This window comes from Galendromus occidentalis, unplaced genomic scaffold (assembly GCF_000255335.2).
Source record: "Galendromus occidentalis unplaced genomic scaffold, Mocc_1.1 scf7180000077477, whole genome shotgun sequence".
NCBI classification, from domain to species: domain Eukaryota; kingdom Metazoa; phylum Arthropoda; class Arachnida; order Mesostigmata; family Phytoseiidae; genus Galendromus; species Galendromus occidentalis.
In genome coordinates this window covers 812,971-832,396 of record NW_003805465.1, presented here as the reverse complement: position 1 = coordinate 832,396, position 19,426 = coordinate 812,971, and the positions used below count along the sequence as shown (strand labels likewise).

Sequence of the window (19,426 nt, the reverse complement as noted above, 5' to 3'; positions counted from 1 at the left end):
GCGGCACGAAATCGAGGAGCTAGCTTCGCGCCCCTGGGCCTGCAAAAGGCCTTCGCTCGCTCGAGTTTCTCGGCAGTTTGCGAATATCCTGGGGAGGTTGACGCACACAGTCGAAAACGAGTCGAGCCCATACCTTCCCATTTCGATCGTTCGCCGATCATTGACGATCTACTTTGACTAAGGAAAGACGCACCCATCCGTTCGGCTCGCCCGCATTTGAAATTGTTGAGTTTCTGTGGCTCATTCAGCGTCTGCTCGGAGCGATGGTGAACGAGAGGATTGAGCCCCGTAGTGGAATGCGATCGCAGCTCATCCGATTCCTCCGGCCAGTGGAGCCCAGCTTCGTTTGGATCCGCCCGCTGCAGGAGTACGCGGAGCAGTCAGACTCTTACGGAGATTGTCGCGTACCAAGATCGGGACTTCTGATCAACATTCGAAACGAGGCGAAAGCATCGCAGGGTGATACGAAATACTTGACTTTGAGTAGGATAAGCGCGTGATTTCCCAGCATGCCGCCGCCCGTGGGGAGGCACAATCTTTTCCCGTGAGAACCTCGGGCTGAGTATCTCATCTCGAGCTTCGCCTTGAATCTCACACTCATTTCATATCCTGGACATTAAAGGATCTTCGAGTGAGCTTCTCGCTCTGGGGAGGTACTACGTATGATATATATGGATGGTCATCGAGTCGTAGGCAGGCGCGTCCCTTCCCAGGATAGCTAGGCGAATTTCCGGACAAAAATTGGCTGATGATAAAAGTATCCAGGAGCAGCATGATTTCTACCCTTTCCCCGTGGAGACTCCGCTGCCTCCTATGGGAATGTCCTCCCTCTGCCGATTTCTCGTAAATCTCGAGCGGAAAAGTCGTTTCAGAGCACACCAACTGACGGTCCGTCACACGGTACCGGGCACTCTTTCGACGCTCCGCCGGATGAACAGCGTATAAACAAGTCATGACTTTATTCCGGATGAGTCCTTTTCTCGCTAATTCTCAAACTTCGTTCGAGAAAAATTTACATGGACTCTTAGATAGATACCCAGCAGCAAATCCGTTTGCAGTAATTCTACGTCGACCTTGAAAGACCACGGCTTGAACCCAGATCCAACCGTCGGCGCACCTCACGGCTATAAGTCGTGTTTTTCTGCAATAAACCACGCAGCCAGGACGCAAAGGTTCTCGGATATATTTGGGATCGATGTCCGGCGGACTCTCTCTCAATGGGACCAGGAACACTTTTATCAGATCTCCTCGGAAGTAAGTCCTCAGGGGCTCGAACGGTGTGATGGCTCGGCGGAGGGCATCCACCTGGAAGATGTCAACGTTCGTGAGACTGGTACCGATGGAGACGTGAGGGTATGCTTTGCACGGAATCTTCTGCCCTGCTCGCCGGTTCTGGTGAGTCGCTCTACTTCAGGTCGAGGGGATCGCCGTAAACGAGCGGTCATTGACCTCTCGAGCACACTCCGGTTCTCACCTCGAGAACGGTCCGTCTCCAGTCGATCACCGCCATGGACGGAGTGACCTTCGGAGCCCGTGTGGCACCCTCTTCCCCTTGAGGCGTCGCTGCTCTCAGATTGCCTTCGACATCATCCAAAAATCTCAATAGCATTTTTGCACCTGGGAAACGGAGAACCCGAATTACGTGAATCCGATCCGCAAAACGATGTCGCGCCCGAGAGATGTGACGAGATTTGAGCAACGATATGCTGTACGAGATCGGTCGGCTATTGAGGAGTATTTCGGAATGAATGACGCTTGTTCACGCACCAAGATTGGCAGTCGTCTCATGGAGCTCCGCGTACTCCATGTTCTGAGGGTTTCCCGATAGTTCCTGCTTATCGATGATTGAGCCCGTGTCGAAACGCTCTTTCGCCACCGTGATCAGAGACACCCCAGTCCGACTGTCTCGATTGAGCAGAGTGTGGACGAGCGGAGCAGCACCGCGCCATCGAGGCAGAAGGCTCGGATGGACGTTCACCATTCCATGAGTGCATTGCTCGATGCAAGCGGACGGAATCATATAGCCGAAAGAGACCACGATGCCTAGATCAAATCGCTTTGGCGGGAGCCTGTACGGCCATTCCATCGGAACAATATTGTTTTCAACTGCGCACCGGAACACCGGGGTGTAGTTATTAGTCACGACCGTTAGGGATTTCAAGTCGTTGACGTGGGAAATTAAGGCTCTCAAACAAATGACCGAGAACCTGTCGGAACCCAAGAAAATCAAGCGCATCTTCGAGGCATCTTCGATCCGACTCGGCGGTACCTCTAGTTTAGTAGTCAGGCGGATCTGATTGAAATGCTCCTGTCTTCAGTCTGAATGTACTCCAAGTGGTTGAGACTCGGGGTCGCTCGCCTGTTTCCGGAGAGGAATTGATCCCAAGACTCACGACATTCGATACGGGAAGCTGTCGCTATCCTCCCCGATGGAGGACTGTGATCTGGATGATTTTTTCGATCGTCATTCCATGAGAAGCCAGGAATTCATTCACGGTCAGGATATTCCGTAGAGAAGCACGGGGTGCGCGGATCCAAGCTATCATCAGCAGGCCCGGCGAGCAGGTAAACAAACAAGTGATATTCCGACGCTTAAAGCTGAAATCGTTGGTTGGCGGAGCGAGTTCTCGGGACTCGCTCAAATGAGAGAGCTCCATCAGTCATCAGAGATCCGGCGGCGGGACAATGAGTTCCAGCATCCGAGCCCATCGTTTATTCGAGGCGCTCCCCCTCACCAATCAGAAATTCGGATTCGCGAGAGAAACGCCACTGTTTCCTGCTTTGCGGGCTTTTTTCGAACCTGCGGCACGTGCACCCAACCCACAAGCTCACATCCTAGACCAGCGGAGCGATTTTTCGGGGTTCGGTTCAATGAGAGCGCTTCTCTGTCAGAGACCCGGCGAGGGGACTTTGAACCCCAAGAACCGAGTTCCTCCAAAAGACAAGTCCTTCTCACCGATCAGAAACTCAGATTTTCGAGGAAAAATGCCGCTGCTCTCTGTTTGGCGGGCATTTTTCGAACCCGCGGCACGTGCTCCTCACCCACTGACTGTTGCTCGAGCATGATGGTAGTGATCTTTCTCAACACAGCTTCTTCTTTTCTGCACAGAGCAGCACATCAGTCGCTCTTCCGTTGTTGCTGTAGCACGTGCAGGGCTAAGCAGGCTAGGCGGAGTCAAGTTTTTGGTCGCTCATCCGCAACCGACAGCACCTTGCTTCGTGACAGCGATCTTAAAACTTTCTGTGGACAAAAATGACGACCGAGGAGAAAGTCGAGAGTGCCGCACCTGTTCCTACGTATGAAGATCTCCGAGAGAAAATCATCTACCAGGTCGAGGTGAGTACCGCGGACTCGGAGCATCGGCGAGGGCATGTCTTGGGTTCACACGAATCAGTATCTCGTGAACATACTTTCTTCGGGTTTGTACCAACTCAGTGAGAGGATCCCGACGCTTGTCGCCTGAAGTTTTCGCAGTGATCAGAGCTGGCGGAGGTTCCCCTCTCCGTGGGTACGCAATTGAGCGCCGTAAGCAGGCGATCCCTGCCCCGAGCCATCCGTCGCTATGTTGTCGAAGAATATGGAATTTGTAGTCCGAGGCGATTGCTAACGCTATTCGGAGACTCTGAGGGGCCTCACCTGGATTAAGGCACCTGCTCCATTTCTTTCTCGTTTCGTACATGACCTGTTGCTTCAGAATTAGAGAGATAAGCTCTTTCATTTCTCTAATTTGCAGCACTACTTCGGCGACTTCAATCTGCCCAAGGACAAATTCCTCCTGAGCAAAACCCAGGAAAACGAAGGATGTGAGTAGGACCTGTTTGCAAACACTGGGTGTTTTCGACGACATATCCGTATGCGCTTCTCTGGGAAACCGGAGCGGAAGGGCATCCGATCTGACCGACTCGTGTTTCAGGGATCGACTTGGATGTGCTACTGACTTTCAACCGCCTGAGAAGTCTCACGACAGACAGAGAAATGATCTCAAAGGCTGTGCTCTCCAGCGACAGTGGTCTAATTGAGGTTTCGGAGGACCGAACGAAGCTCCGCCGAAATCCGGAGAGACCTCTCCCAGAAGCTTTCAAGCAGCAATTCCTTGATAAAACGGTCTACGTTAAAGGTTTCCCGAAAGACACTCCTCTCGATGACTTGATCGAGTTTTTCAAGCAATTCGAGGCCGGCTGCGTCAAAATGCGACGATACTCCTACAATCGAGAGTTCAAGGGTTCGGTTTTCGTGCTCCTGCCGAGCGTTGAGGCCGCCCAGAAGCTGCGAAAGGCAGAGGGACTCAAGTACAAGGACAACGAATTGATTCTATTGATGGCGAAAGAATACTCGGACAAGAAAGAGGCGGAAAAAGGGGCTACGAAGAAGAGTGCTCGCAAAGCCAACGACAACGACGACAAGAATGATCTCAACGATCTGGCCAAGTTCGAAGAAACCCTCGCGAAAATGGATAAGAAGCCAGGAGTATTCATGATCTTGACCGACATCAAGAAGGAATATGAAATCGATTTCAAGCAAATCAAAGAATTCTTCAACGCGACGGCAAACAAAGTTGCTTTCGTCGACATCGACGCAGAGCAGGGTCGAGTAAGTCGAAATCATTTGCCCCAGTATCTAAGCGCATGAATATTCCCGCTCCTGGCGGGAACCCGAGTCCAACAAAGGCATGCAAGCCCATGCGAGAATAGTTTGCTTGCTGAACACAACTCGAACATGAAAATAGGTTTGGTACAAGTGTTCCGCCATCGACTCGAATCGGTGATCGAACCCTTGTGGATCTGATAATCCGAAAACACTGTTCCGGAGAGGGATGAACGTATCCATGGAGAGCCTAATTCCGATGATCATTACAGGCAGTACTGAGATTCTCTGAAGCGAACGGTGCCAAAAATGCGGCCGCAGAATTGGCCACAGATGGCAAGATCATCATCAAGGAGAAGGAACTCCCAATTGAAGTTCTCGAAGGAGAGGCCGAAACTGAGCAATACAAGAAGCAAGCCCAGATAAAGATGGCAAGATTCGAAAGTAAGTTTCTCTGAATTCTAGCCCGAATTCATTGAGGGAACGAGAGGGTGCTTGGTGACCTGATACCTAGGTGGGATCTTTCACCGAGCCGTCTGTCGGAATCGCAGTAACTGACTTGGAAACTTTCAGATGAAAGAGCTCATCGTAAGCGTGCTGGACAGCATCGCCACGAGGGATACCGAGGAAAGGGTAAGATCAAAGCTCATAGAGCCGTCAGGAGCGCATGCTGCTGCTTGCTGTTTAAATTGATGCTCACTCGGAATGCGATGCTGTTCCTCGCTCTGGAACATTGTCGCATGTCCGGGAGGTCCCATACAGCGAGTCACCCTCGCACCAAAATAACGGGACCGTTTCATTGCCATCCACAGATTTGTTTTATTTGTGGTGATCAACCTTCAGGTGGAAAGCGGCCTGCTCGCGGTGACAGGAGGAACGGCGGCGACGGTCCCGCGGAGAAGCGCACCAAAGTCGAGTGATCGAGTACGCTTAGCTGTGCGGACCGAACGGAGCAAGGACGCAAGCAGCTCAGAGAATATCCGATTTTCGAAAGGATTCGAACTGCGATAACGACGACAATGGCGAAAATCGATGAGGAACCCAGAAGCCAGAATTACTGTTCAGAAAAACTCCTGTGCACTACTGTTCAACTGTGTACATAGACGAACATAAGTGGAGATAATTTATAGATACACGAACAACTGTTCCCTGGTTGCTCCTGTCCTTCTATTGTGCATTAAGAGATTATGTGAGAGTTACAATGCTAAGTATCATGTTGATAAACACCTGGCGGTAGAAGCGGTAGAGACCACTTCTTCCGGGAATCACGACTGAGCTCCGTCATGCACGTCCTACGAGGAGACCGTCGGGCGGAGTCCGGTTCGGGTTTGGGATGGGATCAATAAAAACGATATGCACGTTGTACGACGGCGTTTTTTATTCGCGCGAGGTTTCTATGCACAGGTGATAGCGATCTCTTTTCCGTGGACATATTTTCCTGGTAGACTCAAGTGCCACATCGCCTATTTCTTCGGTTCTTCGATCTTGCCTTGCGGCGAGTCTAGATTCCCGATCGGTACCTCTTCACTCGATCGGAAATTGGGGAACACCTCCCAAGGAGTTTTCAAATCGAATTTACGGAATTCTTGAGCGAGTTCCAGAGGCTCGACGACCACTCGCCTCAGGGCGTCATCGTACCGGACCTCAACATAGCCCGAAAGAGGAAAATCTTTGCGCTGGGGATGACCCTCGAATCCGTAATCGGTGAGGATCCGCCTCAGATCGGGATGGTCGTGGAACATGACGCCGAACATATCCCAGATTTCTCGCTCGTACCAGTTTGCTCCCTTGAATATCTCACAGATCGAATCGATAGGTGTAAGTTCGTCCGTGTAAGTTCGGACTCGAATCCGAGAATTGTAGCGGATCGAGAGAAGATTGTAGACAATTTCGAAGCGATACTTTCGGGCGGGAACATCCACTCCGGCGATGTCGGCCAATGAATGGAACTGAGTCATGTGGTTGTCTCTCAGGAAAGCGATCACAGGGATGACTCCTTCGGGAGCGATAAGTAATTCCAACTCGTCCCCAGCTGTTAATTGCACCTTCTGTACGAAGCGCGGGAGACAGGCGGCCGCGTATTTCCCGACGTCCTGGAATTGAGGTCCGCGTTACAGTCTGCGACCAGGTTTCGGATCGAGAAGCCTGTTGGAGCAGGTCTCTGACAGCTAGGAATCGAATGGACACCAGGAACGACAGATCTCCCAGCGACTGAGTAATCGAGTCTCTAGATGCCCAATCTGGCTTGGAGCTTGCCGGGAGCAGGGCGCGATAATTAGAAGCTTGAAACAACGCTTTACCGTGAGCTGCTGTCGAACTGGAGCATCGGGTCTTCGAATTGTGGGTGCACTTGGAGCATCTGTGGAGAGTAAGCGGCCCAAGGCCGGCGCCTGAGCCCCTCGATTCAGAGGGGCTTGCCTCGCGACGAGAGCCACTCGGGCCAGACGTCCCAGCATGTTCGGAGACGGGGAAATCTCGCGAACTCTGTGAATAAGAAGAATTTTCCCCTCGAATCGACCTCCTGAGCGCTTTGTCTGCGCGCTTACAAAACAAATTAGTTGAGGCGGGCAAGTTTGAAAGTCACTCGCGGAAGCGCGCAGAGCAGCACGCAAGGTCTTTGCGAGGAATACAGGGCGGTGGAACCATCTCGAGACGAGCGCATCTTCCTTCGGATCGAGTTATAGAATGCGAAAATGAGTCGGGCTTTTTCAATTCGATATTGTACACATGGAGTTTCAGCGATTCTCCGAATTGAAGCGGTTTTCTCAGACATTTCTCCATATCATATGGTGAGTATCGAAACTCGTAGAAGGGGAAATCCACCGCCGTCTCGTCTTCGGAGTGAGTCGTCTTTATCCTCTCGCTCAATTCACAGATGGAAGACTCCTTGGACTCTCCCAGGACCCCGAGGTCGCGACGCTGCAGACAGGCTCAAGAAGGACGGCTCTCAGAACCTCTGTCAGTTGGCACTTGTTTCGTCCTCGCGAACGGAGCTCCCTCGCTAGCTGCGCGGACCGCGAGCGACCGGTGTCATGTAGCCAGTCCATTGATCACGGTTGCATCCCGAAATGAAAATTCACCTGCGCCACGCAATTCCGATGTCGAGCTCCTTGAGCGGGAGCCGGACCGCTACGCAGTCATTCGATTCGAGGAGGCTGAGCGATCTTAACGGATCGGATGAATCAGGATTCGACGCTTCCCAAGGCTCTGAAGCGAAGATGACGGTGACTGCTGTTAAGGGCTCAAACCGACGATGGCGAAGATGACCCAGCCGAAGTACTGAGCACTGCCAGGCGATTGGGAGGTGAATGGGAAACCGAATTGGAGACCCGCAGCAATTCGGAGTGTCTCAAGGAGCAGCATCGACCCGATTGGAGGAGAAGAAACGGCTCACGGCCATTCCCCGCAGAAATTGAGATGAGAAAAATGAGCAGACCGCTCGATCGCGTCCCTTTCGGCAAAGATCAGTACCCCGAATTCCGGCGGTTTCGAACGACGAAACTGAGATCGGGCGCTTCTTGGGCGCTTCTTGGGCGCTTCTGGGGCGCTTCTTGGACTCTTCTCTGATCTCACAGACTGAGAGTCCGACTGAGTTATAATTGTCAGTTCCGCGATACTTTGATGCTGGAGATGCCAAACTGTGAAACTCTAGAATTCTGGAGCTCAGGAGCTGTAGAATTCTGCACCTAACAAGTCCTGGATTTTGGAATGAGTGTGCAGTCCTCACTTACTTTTTACTCCTATTATTTCGAACATCCCTGATCCCACGAGTCCATATTCCATCGACAAAGACTCAACTCAGCCCCAAATGCCCAGTTGTCCTGGACCGTACACAGAATTCCTGCATAGTTTTTGACATGAGCATGGGGAACACTGATGTCAGCATCAGACGGATGGGTCTTGATGAAACAAAGGATCCCAATCAATCACCGTCGATTCATCCGCGACTTCTATGGTTGTATGATTCGAAAGCCCCAAATTCAGTGCCCTCCCTTCCTTCCTGTGGCGACGCCGGAGACTTCAACGATCGCCTTGCTCCCTTGTAACGGTCGCAGCACGATCTACCTCGATCTACGGCTGTGTATCTGTGTTCGTTTGCTTGTATCATCATATCACTTCATTTACCTACTTCTGTTCGATGAGGATGGACTCGTAAACTGAGGAGTGAAAAAGAGTGTACGAGGTGAATTCTGAATACGTCACTGAAGCTGTTCTCTCATCATGAGTAGAGAGGAGTGTCGCAAGAGCTCCAAGATGCGTTTTCCGGGCGATATTGCTTCCACCTCGGAGCAAGCATCATCGGGGACAGGAATCGGCTATAATTTCGGCGGAAGAGAACACCGCAAGAGCAAAGCGATATTCCGATCGATTCAAGTGGAGACAGCGAAAATTTCAGAATAATCAGTTTTTTGATAGCGGAAACGAAAGCGGATGGACTCTCTGAGCGATGCACCGATCGAGCCCCATTATTTGTATCGTGGGAAGCCAGAGGGCTCTAAGTATTCCAATCGAGGGAGCTTGCCGTTGTTTAGAAAATGGCTTGATCCACAGGCTCGAATCCTGAAGCAGGATTCACTGCAGACTCTGATGTGAGATGAGGTGCGGGAACTACAATACTTATGATCGAGCGCTTCAGCGAGAGAGACCGGGCAAGAAGAAATATTCACATCCCTTCCCTATCTAACGACTGAAAGGCTCCTCCGATCCCCCCGAGAACCTACCGAAGCTTATAATTGAGTTCTTCACTTCCTCCAGCTTTTTCTTCCTAGAGGAGGAACTTCTTGCCCGAGCCTCAAGACGATATCCCTGATAGTGCGCTCCGGTTGCGAGAGGTGACAGATGGTTTGCGTTCAACCAGTAACGTCTCGAAATTGAGGTTCCTCGACATTTATCCTTCAGTTCAACCGCTCAGTCAGAGATTCTCGGTCATTTTCACATGTATCCTGAATTATTTTCACTCTGTCGGCTCCTTCCGCCTTGCTGGCGCTCCCTCCGGATCGATGCAATGCGCCGAGAAATCGGGAAAAGTGAAATCCTTATTCCTCCGGTCTACAGAGATACACATTATACCCTCATCCGGGTGTTGTCCTGCGGCTTGGTCACACAGCATGCTTGCTCCCATCCCTGGAGGATATGATCGGAGTAGAATGGTCCGGTAGCGACGAGCTCCGATTAGCCGTCGCCCACTTCAAAAAATGCGTGTGTTTGCACTAGAACGTACGCGCTCGAAATTGAAACAGTCTGTATGCCGGTCGCGAAAGTTAGGTTGATTGAGTGTTGAGTGATTGAGCGAGGGAAGTGGGATTGAATGTAGACGTACGTATGAGTCCCCCGAAATGTGTACAGCTTCTACGGAATCTTTGTCCAGCCACGACCGGGGAGAAAAGGAACGAAGAGGAGAACGGCAATGGTGAACGATTCGAGCTTACCAAATCATCGGTCCCTCGCGAGACCCTGTCAGTAACTCGTCAGAGAAGCCGAACTCGAAGACCCTGGTGGCGAAAATTGCTCAAAATGAGCCAATTTACCCGATACAGTGGTGGGCAGCTCAATCTGACGACTTCCCTCGAACATCGCCTCATACAAATTCCCCCCTCTGAGCTTGGAATACCCCCGAAAAGCGCCGATACCGTGTTCAAGCGCCCGCTCCAGCCCCTCAACAAGGCGATAGCGCTCGCGACTCTTAAGCGTCGGAATCCGTCAGCCATTTTGAAAAGGAAGAAACCGCGCGACTCCCTCCGTTCCCTCCCATTCTCCGTTCCGATTGCGTCCGCTCTAAAATTCTTCCGCAATTTCGACCCCGCTTTAGCATGCACGATAAACAGTAGACCATACTATTTCGGATCGCAGGGCGACTGGACCATGCGTGGCACAATGAAAGAATGAGCGACGAGCCAGCACATTGGAACCTCGGCTGTGTGGTTCAGCCCGAAAAAGTTGTTGTTGGGGTACATGAAAAAATGTCTGTTGCCTTCCGAACATTAGTGAGGCCCTCTCTCTCTGAGAATAACAACAACAGGTCGAAGAACTGACGTCGTCTGTTTATTGTGAATGATGTCAATTGACTCTGGTGGCTACGGGAAGCCTGTGATCTGTGATCTTCTCGAACAAATTCGCTTCTCTGTCGGTGTCAGATGTCCGAAACGCGATGACGAACATGTGTTGGATATAAGCTCGACATAGGTGAGCATGAACAAGTGGGATGACTGACCGAAAGCTGAATCAGAGCCCAGGCGATGCTCATTCGATGAACGATTGTAAAAGGAAACTAGAGAATTCGGGAAGAACATCGAGATAGCGATAATGATTCGCCGAAAGCGTCGATGTCCCACAAGCGGAACGGAGCTGTATCACATAAATTCGAGAGTCTTCGCACTCTCCTCAGACGCGTCCAATATTCGAACAGCATCGCTAAATCGAATAGAGCTGTTGCGAAACAATCCTAGAGAACAAGTTCGCAACAGCTGCTTACACCGCGACTAAGCAAAACGACGCTTACTCAATCGCACGTTCTCCTCGGGTTTCGAACGAAGTGTCAGAGGCGTTTTCTCTAAGATTCGTGAAGTCTCCAGCGGCTGTTCGATGCTGAGAAACCGGTGAATGAGTTTGACGTACGGAGAGACCGGACCAAGAGGATACGCCCGGCCCGAGTTCGAATCCCCCAGACGCGGACGCACGCCACACGGTTATTCATGAAACCCAGCGTTCAATACGGATATCTTGAATTTTCAGAGTCCAGGACCATACCGGCGCAAAGGATGGGAACCAAAAGAAAATATGAATCCGATCAAGAAGTGCCAGACGAGGACTGGCTGCATCCGAGGAAGATTCCCAATCAGAATCTATTGTGCCGCCTTATGCAGCGAGAAGCCTATGCTTGCAGGTGATTTCATTTGGGTGCTCACGCATAAGAAATCAGTGGTCGCTAGGGCATCCTGAAGCGAAGTTTCCGTTTATGTCGCCGCCACAATACATGTGCCCGCGTTTTCCAGGCAACGAGTGAATGCTGCTCTTATATCGCGCCAACTGCATCAGAATGTTGTGCCTCGCTTCACAATCCTAGGAATCGACAAGCCGGCAGTGTTCTTGAAAAAGTTCACCCTCGACGGGAAATATCTCTTCGCCTTCTCATCGGATCAGACCTGCATTCAACTCTTCAAATATCTGGTGGGCATCCTCGCGACATGCTTTCTAATCGACGGCTGAAGAATTCCCCTGCCTTATTGGTCCTAATCTTTCCCCAGGGACCCCAAGGTGGGGCTTCATTGATCAACGATTTACCAGGAGATCACACCACCGATACCAGGGTGGTTCACGAAGCTTTCGGGAAGTACTTCCGTCACCTGCACTGTGTGGTGGTGATCTCCGACGCCCACGAGCAGCTGAATAGGGAATGTTCAATTTTTACAAATGATGGCAGGTAAGGAATGAGTCGGTTCTCATTGCGCCGCGGATGACCCCGTGAAAGATGCTCTCTGCATGAAAATATGATTTTTCAGATATCTTATCGTCGCTTCGTCTGGCGCCTGCGGGCGGGAACCCGAGCCCGCACAAATCTTCACGACGAACGAATCTCTGAAAATCAACAACCAGTTCCCATGCGAAGACATTGCGTTCCATCTGATCGACATCCATCGGGGAGTTGTCTGCGATCGACTGACGTTCAAGGTCGACAGGATACTGCTCACGCACAACCACGGGATTTACCTTTACAATCAGACACTCGCGATCCTTTCCCTGCAGCACCAAACCATCCACATCTACAATGTAGACGGTGGGAAATTCACCAAGAAACATGAAATCGGAAGATTCCTCTTTCCGGATGATCAACAATTGGTCGATTCAGTAGAACCCGTCCGAGACCCCAGCGGAGCGATCATGCCGACTTCTGGGGAGGCTTGGCTGAATTCCCTGAAACATCGTCTTCTCGCGGCTCTGTATCGAAAAAGTGCCGGAGATACTCGGCAAATCCGAGAGTTCTGTCAATTGTTCGGAGCGATCAACCAATTGCGGATTGGGAAGATGCAGCTTCTGGACGAGGATCATCTGTTGATAAAGTATGTTAAGGAGAAATCCCTACAAACTAGGTCTCAAGACGCAACAGGACCCTCATTGTTCTCCGTCTACCGGATCTCGGTGGGCGAAGTAGTCGACGTCTACACGAACACCTCCGAGGAGCTCCTGCATTTGGCCGACAATTTCTGTGAATACTTCCGAAACTTGCCGTCGACGTGTAGCCCGTCCAACAACGCCAATGCAAAGCTTATTCTTCAACGCTTCAAGCAAACAATCCTCAACGCACGATTCGGCGGTCAGCAGGAGATGGTGAAACGTCTTCTGAGTCAACTTCCGATCTCCTGTCAGAGTTTCAGCGCGAGTCCATATTTAGATCTATCGCTTTTCTCCTACGATGATAAGTGGGTATCGATGTTCGAACGTCCAAAGGGAGCCGGCGAGTACCCCATAAAGTTCTACTGCAGAGACTCGGGGCTATTACGTTACAAAATGCACACCAACCAGCACATACAGAGCAATCGTCCGCCTCAGAAGCGTCTTGCTGCTTTCACCTTCCATCCCAAAGATCCTTTCGTCATTTCGGTGCAGCGGATAAATGGCGACTATATTGTCAATTTCCACGTGCCAAATGACAACCACCATCGACGTTTCCAGAACTCCGGGAGTAGCTCCATGGACACGCGGCTATAGAGTCGATCGTGCTATTTGCCGTGTTCGGTTCGTGGCAGGAGGCTCGGAAGAATTCTTCGACATCAACACTCAGGTTGTGGGGGAGACGAATGGATCGATAGGGGACGGGGAGGGAAGAGCATTGAGAACCCACATCATGAATCGAGATAGGATTTTCTCTTGACCAGCATGAATTTATGATTATGTCAGCGTGCGGTCTAGTTCAATGTTTCGCAGGAATGAGCGATGCTCTATTGTATACTGTTTTGGCTGAACTCGGATCTCAAAATGTCGGTCACTATGACGGCGGATTTCTGAATGATGAAATGTTCAGAATATGTATGACTGGATTAGACCAGGAAGGATCAGTTGTCTGCATGTTCCGCGGGAGATGTTTTCCTCTCCATAGTCTTATTCCTGAAATAAATACACTTCGAAAACATGTCATACGACGTATTCCTCACATCTATCCAAATCCCTCGCTCACAGGATTTAGTGAATGGATTCGGGATTCATGGAAGCAGCCGTCGACTGAATGGTGAAATCGGATCACTCTTCTTGAAGGCAAGGATATTCATGATCTAAGGGACGACACAAGGTTCGGGCGCAATCTTTTATTTAAGGGTAACTTCTCCACCTTGATTCGCGGTTGTATGCTTCAATGATGGCCACTTTCCCGTCCGCGCTACGTGAAGGTAGGTCCGATATGGCCTTTGGAGATTCTCGAGGTTGGACCATCAATGCAACGCGTAGAAGCTGCTCTTTCCGTTTGGGTGCTCGACGACTCGCAGCTGTGTACCTATGAATTATTACATGTGCCTGTCCCCGATAATTCTCGCTAACCTCAAGCTCGATGTTATCCATGTTCTTCATTGCATCAGTAGTCCAATGGGCCAATACGACGCGAGGCTTGACCAATGCGGATTATTGAGGCACACCAATCCAAAGCTAGAGATCCAATTTTCAGATCGAGACATTTCTTGAGAAAACGAAATTTGATCCCTCAAGCACTAGCGATGGATCAGGGGAAGGATATTCTCACAGAACGCTTTCAGATATCTTCCCTTCGCGATGGAAAAAAAGGAGGTCGAGGAACTTTCCACGAAAGTCGACGTATACGCATCATATGCAGATCGGGCTTCAGAGGATGGGGTCGTGGGCTCGCCTGACGAACAAAATTGACTGGTACCGACTTCCGTGTCTCGCCCCGATGGCGAAATGAACTTTCCTCTTCATTGCCGTTCGAGACTATGCAAAAATTGACATACGGAAGCTTTCAGCCGAGTGGGGCCAACGGAAACAAATCGCTGCTCACCGCTGAAATAACAAAATACTTACGTCCACTCTACATCGTTCTACATCTGAATCGGAATCTCATTCACGGCTCTGCAAGAATTCTCGGAATCCGTCGAGAAGCCGATTTCTTCCCGCATGAGTTGGTTCGCTTCGGTCACCTACCGACATTGAGACGTTTTCCACGACCCTGCGCCCGATTGCTTCGAAAACGTCTCGCGATTCCCTACAATTTATTCGCTCCGGATATACACCAGGCTCGGATCAGATGAACACTTCTTGCGCTATCTCAATTGACATCAATTGATTTTACACTACGGAGCTAGACTTCATCGTCTAGCGGCGGTGGCGAGAACGGCTGCTCCTTGAAAGGCAACCGATTCGCTACTCCTTACAACTCAACAATTATTTCGCGTCTCTGGAAACGAGTTCTCACGAACGTCGGAGTGGGCTCCACCAGTGACCGACCGAAGCGCAATGAGGAATATTTTTGAGAAAAAATGCGCCAGGCGACTAGGGGTCTGATAGCCTCTGATTCGCCTGTTTGTTTGGTTGCTTGATTGATTGTGGTCTCATGGACCGGCACGTTTATCTGTTTCTGAGATGTTTTCGCAGACTTGATTGCGAGTTCTGACGGACTCCTCTCGGAGAAGAGACGAAATCTCTTGTTTACAAATTGCGCTGTTCCAAGAGCAGCGTATCACAAACGAGTATATCTTCAGTCTTTCGGTATTGTAAGCGCTGCGCCGATGCTCTTGAACAGAGTCGAAGAGATGAATGGAGAACGCAAACGAACTCCGGGGCTTCAATTGTTACGACGCATTATGGCCACACGCTAACTCGATGACAACTCGAATCATCTCGAACAACATCGTCCCATACAGTATTGGATGATTGAGATCCGACGGAGGTGAGAGGCTTCGCGGAATCTCAGCACTCGCTGACTTTCGATGCGGTCACGGGCTTATTCGTGGCCCACTTGCGCTCCTCGGCGACACGTTCGAAGCAATCCATCATGAACACGAACTGGAACGAGAACGACGATCGTTTAAGGCGTCGATCGTTTCGGACCCCAAGGCTCATTATTTATGCGCTCCAGGATATCTAAGCCATGATTACGCCACTTACGTATTGCGTGTAGATCCTAACTGTTCGAGGCTTTTTATCGGGCCTCGCGTACTCGAATTGGAAGGCCATTCCGTCCTCGTCGGCTTCCCAACCGGAAATATGGTCCCAATCGAATTCGATTATCTGGTTTTCGAGTGTGCCATCTTCTTTACAAGCTTGGAGTTTGAAATTGACTTTCCCCACCGAGGCGACGACGTGACCCTCTTTCCGAGCGTCGCAGTTGCAATGAGGGAACGAGATCTCGCTGTAACCGTCCAGGCTGCGCGCCAGGGCTAAATATTCGTCCTTCCGAGCTTCGGAGTCCTAACATGGAGAGAAAAGAACTCAAAGTTGACTCAGCCGTCTTGCATGCTGTCATGAACAGACCTCCGATTGACTTCCAGCGTTACTCGGACAAGGTTGTTGTCCTCCCGCGAGGAGAAACAATGCTCATTGGTCGCGTCACGCTCCGGAATTCACTGCAGCTTGGAATTGATACGTCCGACCGCCTTTCGAGATGCGCTCACCTGTAGAGCTTTCAGCTGGTACAGCTGGTTGCCAGGCTTGATCTGACCTTTGTTCACATCGTCGACAGCTTGCCAGAAAAGCCAGTTGCGGGCGATGTCGACCGTCTCGCCGAGACGGACTTCCAGATCGATCGAGAATAGCCATTTTCGAATCACTAGGCAGGTGGCTGTCGCCGTACTGTAGTTTTGGATGTACAAGTTGTAGGGGAATTCATTGGGTAGGAGTTTGCGTTCGAAGTTGAATTCCACGTATTCGAAGAGCGCGAAGTATTTCGCTACGTCGATAGAAATGCCGACTTTCGACATGACTGCGTCGTACACCTCTGTGGTCTGAGAGTTCTTCCGCACCGTGACCACGATGGTCTCCCGGTCTGGCAGCGAGACTTTCAAGTCGACGGTGGAAAGGCTCCCGCCATTTTCGTCATCGTCTGTTAGGAAATCCTGGACGATGTCATGCTCAGCGATCACACGGACGGCACAGACTTTCTCTAGATACTGCTCGAGGCCTCGACGACGCGAATCTAACTGTTGGTCGGACAAGGCGAAGGGCCATTTTCCGGGGAGTTTCGGGTATGCGAAATCGGGGAACTCTCGCTTGAGGTTCGCGTGGAGATTGGAGAACTCCCGATACCGCCGTGAGCATAGATGCCGACCGGCCATGTAGATGTTGTAAATCTATCGAAGAAGCGACCGTCGTTATAAACTGCATGAATCTATGAGACCTTCGAGGCTAGCGAGCGTCGTTTCAGCAGAGTTGCACCCTGATCGAGTCCGACTCGGCGATCCCGCTTAGGAACAAAATTCACACATACACGATAAGCCATTAGACGACTTCCGACTTACCGCGAATTTTTCGCCGCCTCGCTCACACCAGGTATAGTCCGGAATACTGATCGGTAAACTCCTTTTCTCGGAGTAATCCATGTACGAGATCCCTCCACTATCTTCTTGAGGCTCGAGACGCTCCGCCTCCTGAGCCGTCACAGAGATAACGGTCAACTTCAGTTTGTCCCCACCGCTTTTGATCAAATCGACGACTTGCTTATGGGTTGCACCTTCGACGTTCACGCCATTTCTGGAATAGAGCGTGGATTTGAAAAAAATCGAATAATTCATTCAATAAAGTCAATGACGTCTTTGTTCATATCACCCAGGTGCCTCATCTGGTCGCGCCGCACTCAGCGTACTCGACTCCGCGTAACACACGAGATTACCTACTGGATGTCGTTTCATCGACGACGCTCCATCGCAATCGATCCAGGCCATCGTCGTGTAAGATCGTGGGCTCATCAGCTCCCTAACTCGTGTTCCGCAGAGGATTATCGAGCGATAACCAGATATGCGCTTCCCGTCGAGTAGTTCGTTCAGGTGGATGAGCCCTCTCGCATGTGATCGCGAACTCCACGGGATCGGGGTCTTTTTCCGAATGCCTAATCGCCGAGTCCGATCTTGGTGCGTCGAAGTTTCTAAGGAAGCTCAACTCGCGAACGAATTCAAATGACTCCGATACGATGCTCGGCGGGACTATGCCAACCTCGGCGATGCGAGACATTTCCTCATAGATCGCCGATTCGAAGACCAGCCTGTCCCTAATCGACATCCGCCGAGATTACTCTGAACAAGTAACGATTGATTAACGTTACAGAGAGCGGGAGGCACCAGCTAGCAATTACTGTTGACCGATTTATTTTCGTCGAGCGGGGAGTTCGGTAAAAAGGACTGCCGACTTTGGGAGGAGCATTCTCCACCAGATGATTGCCACAGCGAGAGAACTGACCGAAGATTCGGAGCGGATTCGAATCTCGAACGAGTCTCCGGACGGAGGGCTTGCTAGGATAAGTTTCGCATATCTCAACGGACCTCTCGTTCCTCGAGCTGCGAGCGGAGGTCCACGCCGTGGAGCTTATTTTCTTGTGCACAAACGCAGGATCAGGAGTCATGCTAGAGCCTGCTAGTTTAGCATCATGTGTAGAAGATCGTGAGAGAGTTGAATTTTACGTGGAACGACACGAAATGAATGTTTATCTTGGTTTCTGCGACGCCGTTCACTGCCACGATGAAGATTGATAAGCAGCGAAACTGGTAGCCACATTGCGCGGCCGATGACGGTCATACACCCGAGAACACTCGCCGATTAGGTTAATGTCGAGAAACGCCTCAGAAAATGAAACACCTTCATACGAATACGACCGGATGAAAGCAACGTGAGCGATAATCGACGATGGAGGCAATTTTCTCTCACTAGCGTTTTCTTATGGTCTCGAGAACACTCTGGGATGACATTTCGATCATCGTGTGAAGTTCAGCGAGTATCCAGTCGATGCCAGACGGTATCGATGCGAATTACTTGTTCCGTTCCGTCTCGGATACGCCTCAAAGTACTCACACTTCAAGTATTCGATCTCCTCGACGAATTCCGGCTTTTTCCGCAGCGCCGCCGTCCAGAACGGCACTCACATGTTGCAGTGGAGCGTAGAGCTCTCCGTTGATGGACTTCAAAGGACCTCCTTCGCTAACCTGTCCCCGGACATTGAAGCCGAAACCAGTCTCCGACTTGACCACTGTGACGACTCGAGGTCCATTCACAGGCTCCCCGGCCATCCTGCCTCTGTAATCGCTCGCTTGCGCCTCGAGAAGCTTCAGCACATTGGAAAACGCACCCACCACCACCACCACGGGCGTTTGACTTATTGTCAATCTCGCAGCGAGCCGACTGTATCCAACCTCTTGGCACTAAACGACGGAGGTTTTCGTTTTGTCGAGCTCTTCGGAAGGAGCCAGCGTAATCGCGCTCACTCAGCGAGCGAGTCATTTCTCGGGCTAGTGGGCGGACGAGCGAGAAAAAGACGATTGATGAAGAGAGAGACTGCCGTGGAGAGGACCAATGATAGAATCGGAGGAGGGCTCCCGTGGAGGGCTCGATGCTTTTGTTCACGGAGTGATCTCGCGCAACCGGTGCTTCTGGTTCACCGATCGATGACAGTTACCGGTAGATCATTGGACTTTAGGTGCTCCGTTCTATCGAGGCGAATCTCGGAAACAATGTCGGTCTCGCACTCCTCTACTATCGCTGAGATTTCACGCGCGACACCGGCGCAAGTGAATTTTTCCGAGAACACTAAAATTGATTTTCTCACTCGACTTCGCCACATCTCGAAGCTCGACTACTCGGATCCTTGAATTTCTGAATCGATACTCTTGTCTAGTGGTCGAACCGATCTCGACTGAT

At 50.9% G+C, this 19,426-nt stretch overlaps 5 protein-coding genes across 5 annotated transcripts; 2 read left to right on the top strand and 3 right to left on the bottom strand.

The window, feature by feature from the left end:
* Nucleotides 1-990: 990 nt before the first annotated feature.
* LOC100901596 (methionyl-tRNA formyltransferase, mitochondrial) lies at nt 991-2,565 on the bottom strand. Its single transcript, XM_003745100.2, has 3 exons — nt 1,768-2,565; nt 1,475-1,617; nt 991-1,305 (listed from the first exon to the last, which is right to left on the bottom strand). Exons 1-3 carry the CDS (start codon nt 2,234-2,236, stop codon nt 991-993), a joined length of 927 nt encoding a protein of 308 aa, XP_003745148.1. The 5' UTR covers nt 2,237-2,565.
* Nucleotides 2,566-3,253: 688 nt separating this feature from the next.
* LOC100901455 (La autoantigen-like) lies at nt 3,254-5,883 on the top strand. The gene is made up of 6 exons (XM_029111959.1): nt 3,254-3,337; nt 3,735-3,804; nt 3,915-4,591; nt 4,858-5,029; nt 5,159-5,218; nt 5,429-5,883. Exons 1-6 carry the CDS (start codon nt 3,254-3,256, stop codon nt 5,503-5,505), a joined length of 1,140 nt encoding a protein of 379 aa, XP_028967792.1. The 3' UTR covers nt 5,506-5,883.
* Nucleotides 5,884-5,944: 61 nt separating this feature from the next.
* On the bottom strand, nt 5,945-7,130 carry ND-30 (NADH:ubiquinone oxidoreductase core subunit S3). The gene is made up of 2 exons (XM_003745041.1): nt 6,886-7,130; nt 5,945-6,678 (listed from the first exon to the last, which is right to left on the bottom strand). The coding sequence occupies exons 1-2, from the start codon at nt 7,039-7,041 to the stop codon at nt 6,049-6,051; spliced, it is 786 nt and encodes a 261-aa protein (XP_003745089.1). The 5' UTR covers nt 7,042-7,130; the 3' UTR covers nt 5,945-6,048.
* A 3,466-nt stretch (nt 7,131-10,596) lies between these two features.
* On the top strand, nt 10,597-13,548 carry abo (de-etiolated protein 1 abo). The gene is made up of 5 exons (XM_003745098.2): nt 10,597-10,768; nt 11,318-11,468; nt 11,578-11,752; nt 11,830-12,005; nt 12,085-13,548. The coding sequence occupies exons 2-5, from the start codon at nt 11,344-11,346 to the stop codon at nt 13,289-13,291; spliced, it is 1,683 nt and encodes a 560-aa protein (XP_003745146.1). The 5' UTR covers nt 10,597-10,768; nt 11,318-11,343; the 3' UTR covers nt 13,292-13,548.
* Nucleotides 13,549-15,018: 1,470 nt separating this feature from the next.
* On the bottom strand, nt 15,019-18,798 carry Snx27 (sorting nexin 27). The gene is made up of 5 exons (XM_003745040.2): nt 18,584-18,798; nt 17,041-17,272; nt 16,198-16,872; nt 15,692-15,994; nt 15,019-15,589 (listed from the first exon to the last, which is right to left on the bottom strand). Exons 1-5 carry the CDS (start codon nt 18,796-18,798, stop codon nt 15,494-15,496), a joined length of 1,521 nt encoding a protein of 506 aa, XP_003745088.1. The 3' UTR covers nt 15,019-15,493.
* Nucleotides 18,799-19,426: the final 628 nt, after the last annotated feature.

Excerpts from the sequence above, each read along its gene's own strand:
- LOC100901596 (XM_003745100.2), bottom strand. The coding sequence starts at position 2,236 with ATGCGCTTGATTTTCTTGGGTTCCGACAGGTTCTCGGTCATTTGTTTG. Across the intron at positions 1,618-1,767 it reads TGAGACGACTGCCAATCTTG|GTGCAAAAATGCTATTGAGA; the intron begins GTGCGTGAACAA and ends TCCGTTTCCCAG. Across the intron at positions 1,306-1,474 it reads GGAGACGGACCGTTCTCGAG|GTGGATGCCCTCCGCCGAGC; the intron begins GTGAGAACCGGA and ends GACATCTTCCAG.
- LOC100901455 (XM_029111959.1), top strand. The coding sequence starts at position 3,254 with ATGACGACCGAGGAGAAAGTCGAGAGTGCCGCACCTGTTCCTACGTAT. Across the intron at positions 3,805-3,914 it reads AACCCAGGAAAACGAAGGAT|GGATCGACTTGGATGTGCTA; the intron begins GTGAGTAGGACC and ends CTCGTGTTTCAG. Across the intron at positions 5,219-5,428 it reads CGAGGGATACCGAGGAAAGG|GTGGAAAGCGGCCTGCTCGC; the intron begins GTAAGATCAAAG and ends ATCAACCTTCAG.
- ND-30 (XM_003745041.1), bottom strand. The coding sequence starts at position 7,041 with ATGCTGGGACGTCTGGCCCGAGTGGCTCTCGTCGCGAGGCAAGCCCCT. Across the intron at positions 6,679-6,885 it reads CAGTTCGACAGCAGCTCACG|GACGTCGGGAAATACGCGGC; the intron begins GTAAAGCGTTGT and ends CCTCAATTCCAG.
- abo (XM_003745098.2), top strand. The coding sequence starts at position 11,344 with ATGGGAACCAAAAGAAAATATGAATCCGATCAAGAAGTGCCAGACGAG. Across the intron at positions 11,469-11,577 it reads CGAGAAGCCTATGCTTGCAG|GCAACGAGTGAATGCTGCTC; the intron begins GTGATTTCATTT and ends CGCGTTTTCCAG. Across the intron at positions 11,753-11,829 it reads TTCAACTCTTCAAATATCTG|GGACCCCAAGGTGGGGCTTC; the intron begins GTGGGCATCCTC and ends ATCTTTCCCCAG.
- Snx27 (XM_003745040.2), bottom strand. The coding sequence starts at position 18,798 with ATGGCCGGGGAGCCTGTGAATGGACCTCGAGTCGTCACAGTGGTCAAG. Across the intron at positions 17,273-18,583 it reads GGAGATCGAATACTTGAAGT|AAATGGCGTGAACGTCGAAG; the intron begins GTGAGTACTTTG and ends GCTCTATTCCAG. Across the intron at positions 15,590-15,691 it reads TTAGGATCTACACGCAATAC|TTCGTGTTCATGATGGATTG; the intron begins GTAAGTGGCGTA and ends TTCTCGTTCCAG.